The sequence below is a fragment of the Centruroides vittatus genome, unplaced genomic scaffold (genome assembly GCF_030686945.1).
Source record: "Centruroides vittatus isolate TY-2023 unplaced genomic scaffold, ASM3068694v2 scaffold_450, whole genome shotgun sequence".
Taxonomy (NCBI): Eukaryota; Metazoa; Arthropoda; class Arachnida; order Scorpiones; family Buthidae; genus Centruroides; species Centruroides vittatus.
In genome coordinates, this window is record NW_027122709.1 from 3,369,951 (window position 1) to 3,390,293 (window position 20,343).

Here is a 20,343-nt window from a genome sequence, read left to right on the forward strand (position 1 = left end):
ATATAAGCCAAATACTAAAACCCATTATTGTAGGGAAAAAAGTAAACTGCAAATGATCAAAGACAATGCACAATTGCCTTGTGCAGTATTAAAAATCAAAATTGTTTGGTTTTACTACAGAAATTATGGATGATTAGTTTCATAAAAATAGTGCCAGAAGTCAGAAGATATCAAGTAGAACATTTAAGAACCTTTGCACATAAAATGAAGGCCATAATCTTACTTGATAATGTTCCAGCTCAGAGTTGCTAAGAAATTGTTGCAATAATGGACAGATTAAGTGAATGTATTGCCACTAAATACCATTTCTATCATTCAACCTATGGACAAGGTATTATATTTGTATTTAAGACTAAAAAGAAGAAATGAAGCTCTGGTAATTATAGAGCCAACCACGAAGACAGAAGAGAGAAACTCTTCAGAGCTTACATTCATACAAGTTGAGATCTATAATCAATTTTAGATACTGTAGAAGATATGAAATCTTCAGCATTTTCTTCCAGGAATTTACCATTTTTATTGAATAAAGATCTGAAACCAATTAAAAGTAAAAGACAGTATTTTTTATAGATCAATATGTCAAGATGGATAACAGGTTACATTGGAGGATGTTGATGCATAGCTGGAAGTTGCAGAAAACACAGATATTTGCAATTTAACAAAAAAAATTGCAGACAGTATAATGTTAATGGTAAGTTCTGAGAACAAATTAGAAGAAAACAGCAGCAATTTTCCAAAATTGAAGCTGAATGATATGAAAGAACACTAACATATACGAAGCTGTAGAGGAAACTGAAAATGAGAACATCTGCATATACACAATATGTAGATATTTATCTTTGCAAATTGTTAAGGAAATCCATCAAAAACATCAAATGGAACAGAAACAAGTCCATCACACACATCATAACTATCGTATGTTACATTAATGAGTTTGCACATTGACATTTTGTTATAAAATGCTCTATCACAAGTATATAAACAAAATATTTTTCAAATTAAATAATTGCCCAAACATCTTCCATATTAATTTGGGCTTAGAAAATTTTATATGTAACTATATAAATACAAAGAAATGAAAAAAGATTAGAGTGCTTTTTATGTATATAATTGCCCAGTTTTTTGTGTATCAAACTTTTTACAAAGAAATATTTCTATTTTAAATGAATTTATAGCACTAAATATCAGACAAAATGATGGTTTGCAAATACAATCTCTCATAAATCTATACACACAATAGAAATGTCTACACACAAACTCTAGATGTTAGACTTCACTCAATAGTGTGATGTGCAGCAAGTCCTGTCCTCACTTATCAATATGTTTTTGGAAACAGTGACATTAAGCAAAACAACATATAAGGAAACTAATGTTACTATAGGCTAAATGATATAAACAAGATAAATTATAATTCACTTAATATTAATCTGATTATGTCTGCAACCTCCAGCATTTATTTTTTCCCTGATAAAATTTCAATTTTACTGTTTATAAAAAATATTCAATAATAATAATTGTATATTTTTACAAATGTATCAATGATGCTATAATGAAACAACTAAGTGAAAACTTAAGCTTAGTCCAACATTAACTACTACAGACACACACACACAAAAGATCAAAATATAATAGATTAAATAAAAATAGAAGTCTTTTTATTTATGTTCTGATTAATAAATTTTAAAAACCATCATTTCAAATAAATAAAAATTTTAAAAATATTAATGCTTATATGCAAATCATACATTTTAATTCATTAAAATTTATTATTTTTAAAAATCAAATGAAAATGTTTAGTTTATAAAAATGTCAATACAAAATGCTTTATTACGCACATTCATGTTTTTGAAGAATAAGAAATTTTCAAATATCTAAAAATTAGTCAAATAATGTATGGGTACAATAATTTGTGCTGCCATGTTTTCTACAATCATTATCTTAAAACTGAAATAAACTTTATGAAGACATCTAATAAATCTGACAAGTTATTCAAATAAATGTCTTACATGTTCTACATTAAAGACATTTTATAAAAACTGCTCTATATATTGCTAATTTATGATTCTGTTTTTCCAAAATCTTTGAAAATGGCCAGAAAGTTTAATACATAATAATGAAGAAAATTATTTGTTCAAACAGGTAAGAATAGAAATACTGCTATATTGCTAACAAGTACCATCACTCAGTTATTTTTTAGATTTGAAAAAATTATTGAGTAGTAATACATTAACAAACAATAAATCCATCCAAATCACTTGTTATTAAAAGAAATTAAAATGCTATTAAGAGTTCACACACACAGTTATCATTTTATGAGACAATTCTATAAAACATTATCATGGAATTCTGTCAATTCTATAATGCAATATTTTAAATTTAAATGTTTTGAAAAAAAACAGCAAATTTCCAGTTTTCAAGAAATTGATTTAAACCAGTGATTCTCAAAGTGGGGATCGTGAAAAATATTTCAGGGGTCACTGAAAAATTGATTCCAGATCATTTTCTTTTCAAATATTTTATAAATTTACTATGGATTCATGTTTAGAACTAATAGGAAAAAAATATATATAAAATAATTTTTACTTAAATAAATTGCACATATAAACAATAAAAATAATATAAATATTTAAATACGAGCCTAAATATAATATTCATAAATTTGTGCGCTATTGGGGAATCCCCCGAGTTCCACTCTCCACCTAAACTATCGTAGAACAACATTATAATTTGGAACAATGTTCGCTAGCAGTGTTGCGTCTGTAGGCAAGTCAAGTTAGAAATATAGTAGAGCGTCGTTATCCGAAAATCGATCAACCGAAAGCGTTTCAGTCGGCAAATTTTAATTTTCGCTAATGCTGTGGCGCTGCAATATTTGGCTATGTCTTGTGATACTCAGATATTATTTTAATTGATATGTGTTTTTAGCTAACAGCACTGGTGCGACCATGAAAGGATACTTAAGGATGCACCAGTATTTAAATGAGAATTTTTTTCCATCGTGAGTGGTAAGTTTTGCTTGTTTTTTTGAGGACTTTGTTGTGCTGAATCGGAATGTTTTGAGACTAGATTAACTTCCAAAATATAACTTTTTTTGTTTTTATATTTTTCAATATATTTATTTTGTTTGTGAAAAATAAAGAAATAAATTTAAAAAAAATTTCGTTAGTCTTAACATTGACAAAAATTCAACGCGAAGCGACACGCAACAGAGAGAAATTTCAACGTGGGATAGATTAATTATACAAAAGAAATTAACTCCTCCTGAATTTAAATTTCCCCCTACCTCCAGGATGTTTTTCTACACACACTCATTTTTTGGGGGGTTGTTTGAAATTTTTAAGTGCAAAAGGGGGTCACGGACCAAAAAGTTTGAGAAACATTGATTTAAACTATGTTTCTCTTTACATTCATTAATCCATTAGAGCAGGGGGTTCCCAACTTGTGTTCTGTAGAACCCTGGAGTTCTGCCAATAAAATCCATCGAGTCTATTGATGTATAAATGCAGATTTGGAATCTGATGTATACTTTTTGTAGTTCTTCTGACATCCTATACATGTGCAGGAGTTATTTATAGCTTTATAAACAGCGGGGGGAGGAACAATTTATCAGTAATAAAACAAACCAAAATCATGATATAACATTTGACAAAATAACGAAAACCATAAAAACTGTGAAACTTAACCTAAAGCTATAAAATCATTTAAAAAAACCCTTAAAAGTATCCAACATATAAATAATAATACAATTGTTAAATATGCTTTAATTTGTCTGTATCTGCAGTGCAAGTCCATTGTATCTAATGATGGGAGTGATCAGTACTTTACGTTATAGGACACTTGTGTCAGACAAGCATCACATGTCACCAAGAGGTTATTTAATGTCCTGTCATCTATAGTGTGTTGTAGTGCAACAGTGCAGCATGCAAGTGAAAATATCAGTCAAACATTATTAGAGTTTTGCATTGTAATCATTTTGTGATATTTTAAGTATTTTTCGTATGAAGATAAAATGTAAATAGTATAAATTTATAATGCTTTTAGCAGAGTGTATACCCCAAATTAAAAAAATCATCAAACATTGACTGACAGAAGAGTTTTGAAGAAAAATATAGTGAGTACTTCAAATGTTTCTAGTGACAAGGAGACCAAAATGCAGATATCAACAAAGATACATACCCAGGCACTAGTGCTGTTTAAAATATTGAAAGAAAAGTTTGGCCCTTCACATTAACAATCATTTCTCTTTAATAATGGAAAGCAAATATTACTTATCCGTTTGTTTTTACAATAAATTGTTTTTGGTGTTTCTATTTGCTGTTTTATCTAAAATCATTAAAAATTGTCAGTGCACTTACTAAGTTTTATTTTAAGTAAGTACATTTTTTTACAAGTTTTATTTTAAGTAAGTAACTAAGTACATTTTTTACTAAGGTGATAGGGTTCCACAAAAAAAAAAACAAAAAAAAGTTGGAAGCCACTGCATTTGAGTAAAAAATCCTTATCCCAACATACTCTAATCATTTGTTGTTCTGTAAGCTAGGCATAATGTAGAATCAACCCTTCATAGTTATATCTCTTCTCATTGTCATTTTGAAGAATTTGAAAGACATTGAAAGTTCCATGTAAAGATTTTCTTCATATAATCTTTCTTCCAGCTTTCTTCTGAGAGACTACTGAGAAGGTGTTAAAGAAATGGAAAGAGACTATCTTTTCACATATTTGATTTTTTTATATTCAAGAGGCAATGTTCATATAGATTGTTGACCAATTACTTACCATATATCTTGGCAGATAAGACGATAGTTGAATCATAAAAAAAGGCCCCGAAAATCCGGGGTCGTCTTATAGGACAGATACAAAAAACTTAGATTTCGAGAAATTTATATAAATTATAAACCTTATAAAAAAACGGACAAACTGTAATTATTTACTAGTAGAGAGTAGGGTATGTGCACAAAATAGAATAGCCCATATGATGTTTTCGTGAATAGTCAAGGTCATTACCCGAATGCCGAATCAGTGCGAATGCTTGCAACAATCTCAAGGCAGTGCTGCCAGATGCAAGAAAATAAATTTGTTCATTTGAAAAATTACAAATAGGACATAATTCTGTATACATTATACAGTATTATCATTCAGATGATGATCGCTGATCTAAACTAAATTCATAGGCCGTTGATAGTTTGGGGGTCATCTTATAGGACAGATAAATGCTAAAACTATAAAACTTCGACAAAAATTTATACCTCGTCTTATCTGTCAAGATATACGGTAATAAAAATTATTCATCAATTCCATACTTTCTGGCTAATCCTTTTAGTAGATTAACTTTTGTCTATGGATTTCTGTTTTGAGCATCAATCAAAGGGTCTTAATGAATGATATAAATTCTGTTTGTAGCTATAGGATCTTTAGAGTTATTGCTTAAGTAAATGGATACAAAGTTTCTTTTCTGAGTATTGAACTTTCTATACTATCTGAATATTACTTAATCTGTAGATAGGGGAAGTAAATCTTCCCATCCACTACTACTCCATTTAAGAGACATTACTAAAGGAAGAGCCATTATAGCCCTAATTTAGTCAAATAATAATCTGCACTCAAATGAGTATAGAATAAAATATCACTATTTTTTTTTTTTTTTTGATTGAAAGCAATATTCTTCAATTGAGTTTTGCCTATATTCCTTCTTTTGAGTAAAAAAAATTAAATTACCTAGTAACTGTAAATTGACTATAATTGCTAAAGAAAACAGGAAAATTGCAGTTGTTAGGTGTCTGCACTAGTTTTCTGATACTAAATGTAAGACAACCATTACTAATGTAATCAGTATAACTGATGCTAGTGCTGACATTGCAATATCATACAAAATATTTTTAAAGAATTTTAAGCAGGAGTAATGTTTATGAAGAGGAGTTTACACAGACCAGTGAGAAGAACTGGTGATCCCATTTGGAAAAATTGGTCTAAATTACTTCCAACAGCAGCTGGTGCCACAAATGTTCTTAAACTTTAAATCAAAATATTAAACATGAATGATCAAATATATATAAGGTCTGACCAGAAAATTCACATACTTTTTAAATTATACACCAACCAATAATTCAATCTGAATGCAGCTTTCACAGCTCTCTATCAGCAAGTTTTTTTTTTTTTTTTTTTTTTTTGGGCACTATTTGCTGAAAGCAATTGTTCTATCATTATTTGTTGTTATGTTACGTTCATTTGTGTAAACACGTGCTGATTTGCATTTTGTGATTTTTTTTCTTTGAATGCAATTGAGTGAAGAGCTCTGAGACAGGCTAGATCCAATAAAAATTTTATGAAAATCATCATCACTGGAGATGAAATCTGTGTCTATGGGTACGATGTGGAAACAAAACATAAGTCATCACAGTAACAGGAAAATCTTTACCATGACCTAAATAGGCACAAGTTTGGTCAAATGTGGAGGTATTGCTCACTGTTTTGTTTGATTCTTTTGGTGTCATTCTACAGGAATTTCTTCCAGAGGAGAAGACAGCAAACAAAGAATACTACCTGGAGGTGATGAAATGACTTCATGAAGCAGTGAGGATGAAAAGACACTGCTTGAAGACAGCAGAACTGTGACAATGCTCCTGTCCACACTACTTAACAGTTCTTGGCCAAGAACTTAATGCCACTTGTTCTCCAATCTCACCAGACTAAACCCCACCAGGCTTCTTTTTGTTTCCCAATTTGAACCTTTGATGCCATTGAAAAAATTTGCTAGCAGATGATCTCCCAAAAAGCATTTTGAGAAGTGCTATTTTCATGGCAGAAATGCTGAATTCAATATATAGACTCAGGAGGGGGACTACTTCAAAGGCAACAAAACTGACTAACTTCTAGATAAATGCAAACAACTTCTATTTGCAATGTTTGCAAAAACTTTCCAGACAGACCTTGTACAAAAATATAACTTCTAAATAAAAAATTTGATTATAAAACTTCAAAGGCAACAAATATATTTTACTACAGCAATATGATGTTTTGAAAGATGGCTAAATTTTTCAAAATCGATTAACTTTATACATTCTATTCATTACTTTATTTCTTTCATTACACTTTAAAGACTGGTTCATTAAAATAGAAATCAAGTAAATATAAAATTAGCTTGAACAATTTGTGCTATTTGAATCTTACAATATACAGATTTCAAATGTTGGTGATTTAAAGATGGATTCATAAATGCATCAAACATCTGAAAGATTATGAAAAAGACAATTTAAACCACACATATTACTATGAAAAAAAATAATTAGGAAAATGAAATTCAATTAACTTCATTCTAGTGAGAAAATTATTAATATATATAAAAATTTCTTAAATTTAAATTATTTTTGATATAAATCAAATGAATAAGATGATTACTATATTTTAACTAATAATATTCATGTAATACTAAACAAAGTTAGTAATTGGAAACACACCACAAGTTTAATACCTATCACATTTTTAATAAAAATTATTTTATAGTAGTCAGCAAACTTCTTAAACAGAACACAACTTTAAACTATTGAATTGATTTCAAACAAAATAGTTTATACTACCTATATTTGCAATATGATTGTGCATGTGCTTGTATATACTTGTAGAATTTAGTCATTTCTAATTTTAAAATATTTTTAAGACTTTTAATTTCACTTTAAATATTCAATGAAAAGTTACATCCTAAACAAAGTGCACAATTTTCATTTGAAATTAAAAGTGAAGTTATAGATTGAAGGAATATATTTGATAACTAACATCTGAATGGAGTTTTATTATGTTGGAAAAACATTTTTGCAAATTAATGATTAAAAATTTTTCCATAAATTAAACTCAAAATTTTTGCATGTAGAAACTATATATATAATTATTTTATATATCTTTTTTCTTTTAACACACAAAATTTTCAAGTCTTTACTATATTTTCTTTTTACTTCAAGAATTTCTCAATGAGATGCAGCATAATTTCATTCTTCATTATTACTTTTTCCCCTCCATCTTTTGTTTGATTTATAAATCTCATTGAATATTACCAAAGTAAAATAAAAAAAAAATTTTGTTTTCTAAATTACTATTAAAAATACAATAGAAAATAGAATATCCAAATAATATCAATTTGCAAAATAATGTATTTTTTCACACACATTAGGTATTATACATGCAGTTTAATTTGTCTGAATTATTATTTTAGCAGAAAACTATGAAAAGCCATGCAATCATAGCATGTAAGATTAATGTGTGTTTTATTACCTTGAAACCCATTTCCGTGAGGAGGCGGAACTGCTTACTTGCACAGATAAGATCTTTACTAAGTGGTTTGCCACCCTAACAGAAAAGTGATATAAACAATATTTAGATTTCACTTCAAAAATTTTAATTTTAATGAAACTATTAAATTATTGTTATAATAATTAAAAATTTTTTTAGATCTGTGTCCCGCCTCTTCTTCTTCAATACAAATTATTGCCCATGCCAAAAGTAATTAATATAAATTCATGCAAAATACAAATAAAAAAATATATAAATATATATACACACAGAAATAAAACAAGCTAAATACTCATTCCAGAGGGGGAAAATATTTCAGAATAGTTATTTAAACATGCATTTAAACAAAATTAAAGTTTGTATTTAACAGATTTGGATATAAATTTTCTAATAATTTAAGAAATGAATTTTTCAAAATAATTGTATAATACAGTAATATTAAAACACCTAAGAAATCTGGCTTGTTTTTAATTTTCAACAAAATTTATCTAAAAAAACAAACCATCTTTCATTGATTCTAAAATCCCTAACTATGTATTATTATACAAATACTAAGCTAATAATTTTAATCAAGCAAAGGAAAAAATAATTGTTAAAACTTTGGTCATTTCAACTAAATTAAAATCAGACAGGAAAATTATATATTTTGTTGTAAAATTTTAAATTGTTTCATTCTTTTATATATTGATGCCCAGCAATAGAAACTACCAAATATAGTTAATACAAGTTAAGTAATATTAAAAATAATATATTATTCCACATTAATTATACTAATTATTTTTAGAATTATAAGTTAGGCTGTATCTGATCTTCATTGTATAATACAAACATTACAAACTGGCAAAATCAGAAAAAGTCAAGATTTATCAAGAATAAATTGACTACATCTTTTAATCAATAAGTAACACTTTAAGAATTGACTGTTCAAAACCATAATTCCTAAAACATTCATGCACTTCAAGTAGATAAAAATGCACCCTTCAATGTCAAAATAATTCACTAAATTTAACTAAACTAATTCACTAAATACATTAAATTAATTATGAAATAAAATAAATTCACAGTTAAGTTATTTAATGCCAAAAGACAGCTTTTACTTTATATATTGGATCATGCATTTAACTACATTTTGAGTAAATCTCAACTGATAATTTTGCAAAAATCACCAAATCAGTTTTTGTTTTGATTTGTTTTAATTAAATGAGCAGTAATAATGATAAGAAACGCAAAATTTTATTTACAACTAAACTGCTCTTTTTCCATTAATGAAAAAGTTTTCACAATAATACTTTAGAATCTTTATATTTTACAAACTTCTTTTCTCAATATCAATATGTCAGGTGACAATGTTTAGACACAGAAAAAATCTAAAGAAAATGGCAACAGATACAAAGGTACTTTCTCAAATGTGTACTTGAAATAAAAGGCAAGCAATTGCTAAGGTTTTCAAAGTGACTGCCTCCAGATGCAATGACATTATGAAAATGCATGGAATAGTTATCAATGACCTCTGGCAAAATATCACTATGGAATCTATTAAAGCATTAACAATGGCTGTTTTGAGGTCATCAATTGACTCTGGGGCCTTGTGATAGATCCCAAAGTCCTGTCCTTGCAGTGACTGACATTTTCCTTGTAGGCATCAAGGACAAAACCCGTTTCTTCAAAATTATGTATTAAGTTCATAATTGTACACAGAAATAGTTTTGAACAGTTCTTAAATGTTGTAGACCATTTGTGGAGTAATTCTATATGATGTTTTCACAATTAAAAAAAAAATCTGGTTTTCAAAGGAATATTACACACCATGTCTAAAATAACACCAAGCTCTTTCAATTGTTTACCTTTATCATCACTATCACATTTGCAGACTACCAGTGTCACCACACAGCTGTGTGATCAGTTCAATTTTTCCACCCTGTCTACACATTAATTGTTACAAGTACATGATGTCCATAATTTATTCACCTGATAAAATAATAGAGAAAATACTAGCAGATATTGAAAAGCAGTTTTTGTTAATTCAGTTTTTTCCATACTTGGCAATTTCTTGGTGAGAAATTCTTGATTCATTGGATTGGATGAGATGGATTAATTACCATTCCACTAATTCCCATAATCCCCTTGATTTCTTTTTATGAGATTCCATAAAGAAAGTCTTCTTTATGGAATCTCAAACTATGTACACAATAAAGATAACTAATATGAAAAAACTATAAGACAGGACTGTCCAAGGCTATGAACAAAGTAACAAAGATGATGTTACAAAAATGTTAACAGAGAAATTAATTATAATTTGATATTCTAAAAGCAATGAAAAGAGTACACATAAAAGTTGACTATTACACTATCACAGTCAGTCTTGTAAAAAAATTTTTTTTCAAGTTAACAAACAATACATACAACTGCTTTTAGACATCTGTTACATTTTTCCTCTATTGAGTTTCATCATCAGGTGAATAAATTATGGAGACCCTACACAGCTAGAATCTTTCCATTTACACTCTAATACATATTTTGTGTAAACACACCATTTTTGTAAATAGTAATGTCATACTTTAACCATCTGATCTGTTCATTAAATAAACAAATTACACACTAGAATAGAAAGATGTACAATACAAACTTTCAGCTAATGAAAACAAAAAATATAATGGAATGTCAAATGATCTGCTGTATTATCTGGTTATAATAAGTGAATTTAATAATTAGATGTGAAGTAATTTGACTAGTTAGGCTGCCACCTATAGCTAGATAATATGACATATCATTTGGCACTACTTAAGGGCCGTCCATAAATTACGTAAGGTATTTTGGGGTGGGTGGGGGTCAAGGATTTCTTACAATTTCTTACTCGGGTAGGGAGCGTAATAGATTTTGTCTTATGTAATATTCTTAAATCTCTAAGTGGTAGAGTTTTGAATTTGGCGGTTTCTATTAAGAATGCTCGTTGTAATAATGTCATCTCGTGTGACATGATAGAATAATAACACTAGCAGACTCACGCTATACACATTTTTTATCATGGGAGAAAAGTCGTGTGGTGGTTTCTCTCTCTTTTTTTTTATTAGAATAAGTAAACCACTCCTATGGGTGTATAACACTAAGAATACGTAAACCAAAATACACGATACAAAGTAAACATAAAATTAGTATTCGGCTTTTAGTAAAAACTAAGATGTAAAACTAAAAATTAGAAATTAGTCTTTTCTTCCATACATTTTGAACATAACTGTAAAAAGCATCAAACAGTGGCTTCTGAACAAGCATAATGAGTGGACATCTTGATAGATCATATAGTCAACGGTGTCTAGGTTTTCTGTAGAGCAATAGCAAGAGGCAGTTCCTGCCCGGTTATACATCACCAGGTAGCTTCTAAATTTACCATGCTCAGTAAGAAGTTGAGCAGTAGCAAACATTAAATCTTTAAATGGCAATGAGAATCTGCATTCAACACTAGGAAAATAAAATCTTGTAATTCTACCAGTTTTACTGCTCAACCATTGTTGATTCCACTTTTGCATAGCATTGTCATAAATATAATTTTTAAGGCTGCTATGTGAGATAGGGATGTGAGTGTAGTCCAAGTCAGTGTCATTTTCAGCTGACTTAGCCTCAAAGTCGACTTTTTCATTTCCTAGTATGCCAGTATGTCCAGGAACAAATATAAAAGTTATCTTATTTATAAGATTTTTAATATGGTGCTGGATATATGTGATTTTATTGCTATTGCAATTGGAATTTAATAGAGCTTTCAGGACAGACTGAGAATCACTATAAATGTTAACAGACAATGTTTTGTTTGGTAGTGAAGTGGGCCCTCTGAACAGCTTGGTATCTATACCTACTAACATATTTTGGGAAGTTTGGAGGAAGATACAGATACTTGAGCTGACATGAAGGGGCTTTTGGACCCATCTGTATAGATATTAATGTCTGCATGGTTATCCATGGAGGAAACAGATGACACCAAATGTACCCTGGCGATAACCTTGTTTACAGGGTGATGATCAGAGACAGTAGGGTAATTGCAATATGGTAGCATATGAACAGCAATAGATAGGAATAGAAACCGTTGTTGAGCCTTGATGTTTGTAGTTCTGATGTAGTTCAGAACCTTTTCTACAATACATAGTGGCAAAGGAAGGAGCTCTGCTAGTATCAGAGAGGCATTAGCAGGAACTGTTCTGCAGCAGTTTGAAATTCTGATGGCAAACTGTCTTTGAAAAAAAGAGTAATTTACTTGCTACTGAATTTTTACTAGTTACAAGATCCCAGCTAGAGGCTGTGTAAAGTAGCATTGGTTGTATTGCCCCATTATATAGAGTTTTACAAGCTTTATGATTTAGTCCCCAGATGCACCTAGCACATTTTAGCAGCATGTAGTTTATTTTCTTGACCTTAGCCAAGATGTAATCAATATGGTAATGGAATGGGGTTTCTCTCTATTCTCTCTTGTTTTATTTTGTATGACATTTCTGTTTACATGTGTACTAGCAGGTCGATCTGTCAAAGTATTTTGCATCCTTTTGTGAAAATTGAAATTAATATAAAAATGATTATGACGACGTTGATTAATGATGATAATAATAAAAAGATTGTTAATAATTAAAAAATAAAGTTCTTAAAATAAATTGTTTATTCAAATTCATTAAATTTTTATATTTTTAAATTTGTTCACATAGTCTTATAAATAATAGTACACATATAGTGTAATATATAATTATTAATTAGTTAATTAATAATTATATATTTTAATGTGGTAGCATATGAACAGCCATAAGGTTTTTAGGGTTTCACAAAAAAAAATTTTTTTGTTAAAATCTTTCTATAAAATCATGCCTAAATATTACATAAGATAGGGAAGGGGAGGGGATCAAAGAAAATATTATGGTTTCTTACACAGGGGTGGGTGGGGCCCTTACATAATTCATGGACGGCTCCTTAAAACTTGGCTTATGGATTATTTATATAGGTATAGTGGAATGACATTCCATGATACCATTTGGCTTGAAAAATTAAGTTGTTATCGTTAAAGTAACAACAAAAACTTAATTTTCCATCAATACTTCTCTTATTCTATATAATGAAAATCAGACCTTAGCCATTAACATCCATTAATGAAAATAGAGTAATTATAAACTATAGTGTGCTATCCTTAAACTTCCCCAGTTTTGTGAATTAATTTTGGGAAAAGAAACTTGAGCACAGTATTGTAGACAATTGTAATAGAAAATGCATCTGAAAAAAATATTTAGTACATTAAATCAATACAATTCCACATGTACTCCCAATATGGCACTTACAATATCCACTCTACTTGATTTTGACTGATGTCTGAGTTAGCTTATCAGGAGTCACAATGTTAACGGCATATGTGATTCTTACATGTAAGGTTCTAATGTATGATACTTCTGTAGTCCACAAAGAAAGAAGTTCAAGAGGAGTAAGGCAGAATGATCAGAAAGCCAAGAAATGTGTCTGGATCAATCCAGTAATCTAGACTGTATGGCAACAGAGGTCCAGAGTGCTACCATGTAGCGGCAGTAGCCCTTTCAAGTATTTTAACATGCAATTTAGAGTACTGATCGACATTCTCTGGCAAATTTTATTCACATACCTAACTAATGAATTTTACAGAACACTTTAAAATTACAGAGATTTGAGGAAAACATCCCGTACAGCAAAACTCCCAATAATCCAAATAAATTGGACCTCAGGCTGTCTGGGCATGTAGAGTATCCAGATATTTGAATTTTTGCTTAAAATAAGTCATTTTTTCCCCTATTTTAATGCCCTATTATGTAATATGTACATAATTACGTAAAAAAAATATTAAATGTGGTAACCTACAAATTAATATAGTTTATTTTCATGAAAAGTAATTCATTTAGAAAATGAATTACTTTTCATGCATATACATATATGCCTTCTTAATTTTAACACTGATTATCTGAAAATTCCATGGGCAATCCAGATAATTGAGTTTTACTGAATATGCATGAAAAGTATTTTTATACTAAAAATGCAAAGTTAGTGTGAATGTATGTGTATATATTCATTCATTTATTAAAATCAAAACATTTTTTAAAAATTAAAATAAATATCATTGTAAAATCAAAACTATTTAACTTTAAATTATAAAAAATATTTCTATAAGATTAGACTTCAAAATACTAGGGAAACAAGAGAAATCATATAAATTTAGATTGAAGTAACAATCACGAATGCAGTTTTACAGTTTCTACAATAATGAAAAGAAATTTTATAGCTAAAATAATGCATTTCTAAAAACAATATAACAACTTAATAAATTATAGATATTAATAATTCCAAAATATTTAAATAATCATGTATACCATCTTTCTACACACTATTTACATTATATATAAACAACAAATTGCATGATTATTTTATTGTAAAAATTTTTAATACTGCTTTTAAACCTAATTTTTTCTTATATGTTCACAATAATGACTGCAGATTCAGAATGCTTAATAATATAATATATTTCAAAAAACAATTTTATAATTCTTCTTAATAGCAAATTCATTTTATGTAAATAACAAAGACCATATAAAAAGTTGTTTAAGTTACACATGGCTGGCCTTCAGGCCACAAAGCATTGTCCAGCAATTCTCTAAATGAAAACTTTAATAGTATGTATATAGATTTGTTGTGTCTTTAATCTTATTAAAACTAGACTTTTAACAGAATTCTATTTTAAACTTTTTTTTTTAAATTTTGAGTTTAAAAACAGAAGTTTATTACATGAATTTCATCTTTACAAAATCAGTAATAATTAAAAAGAAAAAACAAATAAATAAATAAATATATATATATATATATATTCCAAAAACTATAATTAAAACTTTATAAAATAAAGTATCTAATAAATATAGTTAAAAAAGAAATCAAGCATCTATTAACTTTAATATTCAGTATTCTAAATCTCTCTTAAGATTATATTTTTTAATTCTAAATACATAAATATAGTTTTACTTATTTATTTTCCAGATGTGGCATATACGTCTTACTTGTATAGCCATTTTGCATGTAAAACAACTTTGATAATGTTTAAATTAAAGCAGCATTCTGTATAACAAAAAACAATTTCCCCCCTATGTTATAACATTAATTTTAGAGTTAGTTCACACATATTTAACTGCAAATCAAAACTAAGTTTAGAAAATTTGTTTATCACTAAACATTCAATTCAGTAAATTCAGTTTTCACTGCCATTTTGAAATATGAGAACAGTAAAAGATATAATCACTTAAACCAAAATGACAGTGGCATGCCATGACATTTGATGATAGGGAAGCTGTGTTACTGTAAGAAACTGACTTCCAGGGGCAATCAGTTAATTGTGCGTCAGTATGGTCTAGGGCAGTGTTCCGCAACCGGTGTGCCGTCACAAGGTGAAAGGGGTGATGTAAACTTTTACATATTCTATTAATTGTCAAGTTTTATTTATGTTTTTATCATAGTTGTTGTTTCGTTTCTTATGCTTGTATTTCATTCTCTGCCGCAGCACTGATGAAATAAGATGATGTTTGTTTATTCTTTATTACAAGCCACACATTTTTAGGTATTCTAAGAAATTAAATATAAAATAAATTTGCTCACAGATGTTGATGTCTGTTTAATAATAATAATACATTAGTGGCATTACACAATTCTATGAATAGTATCATATCATGTTTTTGAGGGGGAACAACATTTTGGTGTGCTGCAAGTAGAAAAAGGTTGCGGAACACTGGTCTAGGGTCCATTTGTATCGTTTGTTTGATACGCCAGTAAAAACCATAGACTTCTCTAAATGTATTTTTAATATCACAATTACATTCTGAATATTTCCACTAGCCACAATATAAAGGCTAAAATTATAAATAAAATAATAAAAACTGTACTGTACAGTACATACCTGGTACAAAATATTCTTCAATTGTTGTAATATACTTTTAAAGAAAATTATAATTAAATGTAGCTTCGTAAAGAAATGTACATAAAAATAACATAAAATATTCTTTACTTTTAAATCTTAAAATAATCCACTTAGTCAAATAACTCCCTATGAAGGACTAATGGATGGAATCAGACGTTCCTCATAGGTGCATGCGCGTGGGCTGCCAAATCCCGAGGGTGCCAATACCAGTCAATGTCAAATGCCTCATTACTAGTATACCTCAAAGGATGCGACAGAGTTGTTGTACATTTTAAACATTTCTCATCATAGCTATAAAAATCTAAATATGTTAAACTTAATAGATTGTCCATCATTTATTTTCTAACTAATTTGTTTTAGGACCAGGTGTCCACAGAAATTTCCAAAATTTACAACTTTCCAGTCACTCCCATTGAACTGGAAAAAATTGTGTCTTTATTATCTAATATTACGAAAAAATCAGTCCCCACTGTACTTGGCTAGAGATTGGTTCGGTTAAGCTTTTGTTTATGTAAAATTCCGGCTCTTTCAGCAGGGTTGTGTATCCCTATTTCCCTAATCTCTTAATTATTTAACTACTTCTTAAGTAGAAATAAGTTGAAACCAGTTACTTTGTACTTGAATATTTGTAGTCTTGGGAAAAAAGTGGAAAGACAAATTTTTATGACAACGGATACATAAATCGTAAATTTAAAGAAAATAAATTCTAAAGCTTTTTCTGAACCTCATGCATCTCTCTCATTCATTAAATTTAGTTGTAAATGATGTTACCAAAGTAACAGTTAATTTTTTTAACATTGTACATGTTTTTTCTACATTTCCTTATAGATGAAATTTACAAAATTGTAATATCACTGGTTTAACATTGAAATCCGTAAGTAATATAAGATGGGAGAGCAGAATAAAAATATCAAATATTTTAATGGATTTTTTAAAACTCCTGTCAACTATACAGAAGTATCATAAAAATATCATACCAGTAAATTCTTATCGGTTAGGTTAAGTCAGTGGTTTCCAACCTTTTTGTACCTGCGCCCCCTTTAAACAAAAAAAAATTGTTGCGCCCCCCTAATTTTTCTAACAATCTAATTTCATAAATACTCAACTGATATTATAATTTATTTAATGGGCTACAAAATAATATACAATATTATGTAAAAATATATATAAAAAAAATAATTATTTATTATAAGAAATAATAATTTTAAATGTAATAAAAACAAATCTTACAAAAATACAAAAAAAAGAATATATAATTAATACAACATTATAAAAATTTAATGCGATGGTTGAGCAGCATGCCCCCCTTGCAACAGCTTCGCGCCCCCTAGGGGGCGTGCCCCACAGGTTGGAAACCACTGGGTTAAGTTATAAATCTACTCACGATTCACATAATCAAGCAAGGGTGGCCAAATATCTAGCAGGCAGGCAGCTAACAGCCCGGAACCGGTCCGGGATAGAATCATTGGAAGCATTATACGTGTGTAGCTTCCACCAGCTAAACCGTGCGAGATTAGTGCTTTGTAAAGCGCATGCATGAATGCATATAATCTGGCTGCTTGGAAGCTGACCCAGTTTCAACAATACAGCGCTTCCATTCCACCACTGATATTCAAATACACAATAGCAATCTCATCGTTTATTTCACATGTATAAAATTTGTAATAAGATACATAATGCAATTATAATAAAATATTAATTTTAATTAATTCAAACTATGTTAAAATATGAAAATTTATATTTTAGAAAATACAAGGGAAGCGGCACTTCCACTGCTTCCAATGACGGCACGCCACTGCAAAATGAACATTATTAGTTTAATAATGTAACATATAACAGTAAATTGTTTATCTTACTTTGTGCATTATTTATTTTTAAAAATATATAATTATTATAGGTTCTTTTGAAATTTAAGTGTCATACATTTGTAACTCATGCATGAATCTCACTCTAACTTCAAAAATTTACCATTCCTATTAGTGGCAAACATTTTGCTAACAATAGAGTTCAACATATTTGAATGTCAGTTCAATTTGAAAAATAAAAACAAAATTTCTAAAAATTATATTATGCAATATTCATTCAGATTTTCACTTTGTCCAAAATTCTCCATGAATTAGGCATAAAACTTAAACCTTTTATCTAGAAAGTGAGTGGAAGTGCATAATCTTACGAAATTATAAGACTACAGTAAGACTCTGCTTAACTTGGGGGATGCATTCCTAGACGACAAAGTGCTAAGCAAAACAGCGTTAAACGAGACCATTTTAACAGAGTAAATAAGGATAGGGGAACACACAACCAAAAAATAAGCAAATTTATTTTACTATAATTTTAAGTTATTTTTATATAAATTTTTGCATAATAATATATGTTAAATAACACAAACATATGCACAGAGATGTAAAGTTAATTTTTTGTGATGAATGTCCTGGCTCTTCTGAAATTCGTGTTTCTTGCGATGAAGTCATGTAATTTCATTGGTTGCTTTCTTTTTCTTTCCTTAAGCAAATGTTGGTAGCAGAAGATTGCATCCGAAATGCTTTGTTTTGCTTTGGCACGCCTATCAAAATCTGGATCATTAGCTACAATTTGATCAATGACTTCATTTATCGTTGCCAATCTTTTACTAAGGAAAACTGTAGAGAAATTTTTTGGGTTCGTTGTCTTCAGAATCTCTATTTTCCAGTTCTACATGAATTCCTTGTTCTGCCAGTTTTTGAAGTCATTGTTGGTAAGGCTCTTATCAGAAACCTGCGGTAACTCCCCAATATCCTGCTCATTTACATCTCCTGTATCGATTAAGTTGACAATTTTGTCAACCTAAAAATACAGCGACAGGCTCTTATCAATGAGAATTCTTGAATACCTCCAGCCATAACTTCTTCCACATTTCGTTCATGCATTTATCAGTTAATTCTTGCCAAGCTAAGTCAATATTTCCTATGGCATCCATGTTATATTTTTTCCAAAATTGCACAAAACAAACAGATTTAAGGGAAGTACTGTGCTATGACAAATTACCACCTTTTGCTGATTGGTTCATGTTTGGGAATAATCATATTATGCATGAATCAATGAAATACCGTGTGAATTTGAATCAGCATAAATTTTTGAGCGTTTTTTAGGCAATAAGCAGACCGTGTTATATTGAATCAGCATTAAGCAGGGTCTTACTGTACTACTTTTTTTTTAGTTTTCTCAAAACTAACAATGTTTAATGATCAATTATTATTCTCAACAAAATAAATTCAATAAATAATCACATTTTGAACAATTAGTTCAACAATGTTAACATATTTCAGTTATTAGATTCACAAAGTTAAATTTTCACCGTTAATTATGAGACCACCATGAGAAAATGGTCTAATCCCTTCCTTTAAGAAAAATTTCTATCACCCACATAATTGTCTGTTTTCTTTGATGTCACATGACTAATTCTAATAGGTTTTTAAGCAGCTTTCTTAAGTTTATTTTTGAATGGTTGTGATTAAACACCATGTCAAGAGGAAGTGAATTGGGAGAAGAAAAAAAATCTGAAAATTTATTATTAAGGGCCATAGTTGGTCTCATTAATAAGTCCAGAACAGTAATTCAATGTGTTTTGCAAAAAAAGATTATGATGGACAAAACAAGAGATTTAGTTAAAAACACTACATGAAATTACAGGTTTTTTTGGGGGGTCTGGAAACTCGAGAACATGTCCACAAGAGAGATTTTACATGAAATTGGAACAAAATTTTCACGTGTTTGGTACACATTAAGGAAAAACAAGAATGCAAGTTACATAAAACTAAAAGTAAGTAACAAGATAGATTAGAATGGTCTAAAAACTTCATATTCTGAAGCAAAGAGTGGAATGTTTTTTCAGATGAAAAAAGTTCAATCTTGATGGCCCAGCTGATGATAATGCATATTGGTGTAATTTGTACAAGGCACCCATGGAAATTTTTAGTAGACAAATGGGCGGAGGCTCTTTCATGGTTTGGGAAGCATTCTGTTATGATGCTAAACTTGTTCTTAAAGTTATCATTAAATTAAAATCTGAAAAATATCAGCTGTAATAGGAAAAACATTTGCTCCCATTTAGAACACATTTTCAAGAAAGAAAATGT

The 20,343-nt window shown here is 29.2% G+C and overlaps 1 protein-coding gene across 8 annotated transcripts in view; it reads right to left on the reverse strand.

Moving 5' to 3' along the window:
* Positions 1 to 20,343, reverse strand: part of gw (trinucleotide repeat containing adaptor protein gawky) — a 241,126-nt gene that overhangs the window by 63,222 nt on the left and 157,561 nt on the right. For 7 of the 8 annotated variants that reach the window (XM_067287367.1, XM_067287369.1, XM_067287365.1 and 4 more), the window contains one exon: positions 8,263 to 8,337. The exons of the other annotated variant lie outside the window; for it this stretch is intronic. In XM_067287367.1, the coding sequence (XP_067143468.1) occupies positions 8,263 to 8,337 (75 nt within the window). The remainder of the gene's footprint in view (positions 1 to 8,262; positions 8,338 to 20,343) is intronic. 8 annotated transcript variants of the gene reach the window in all.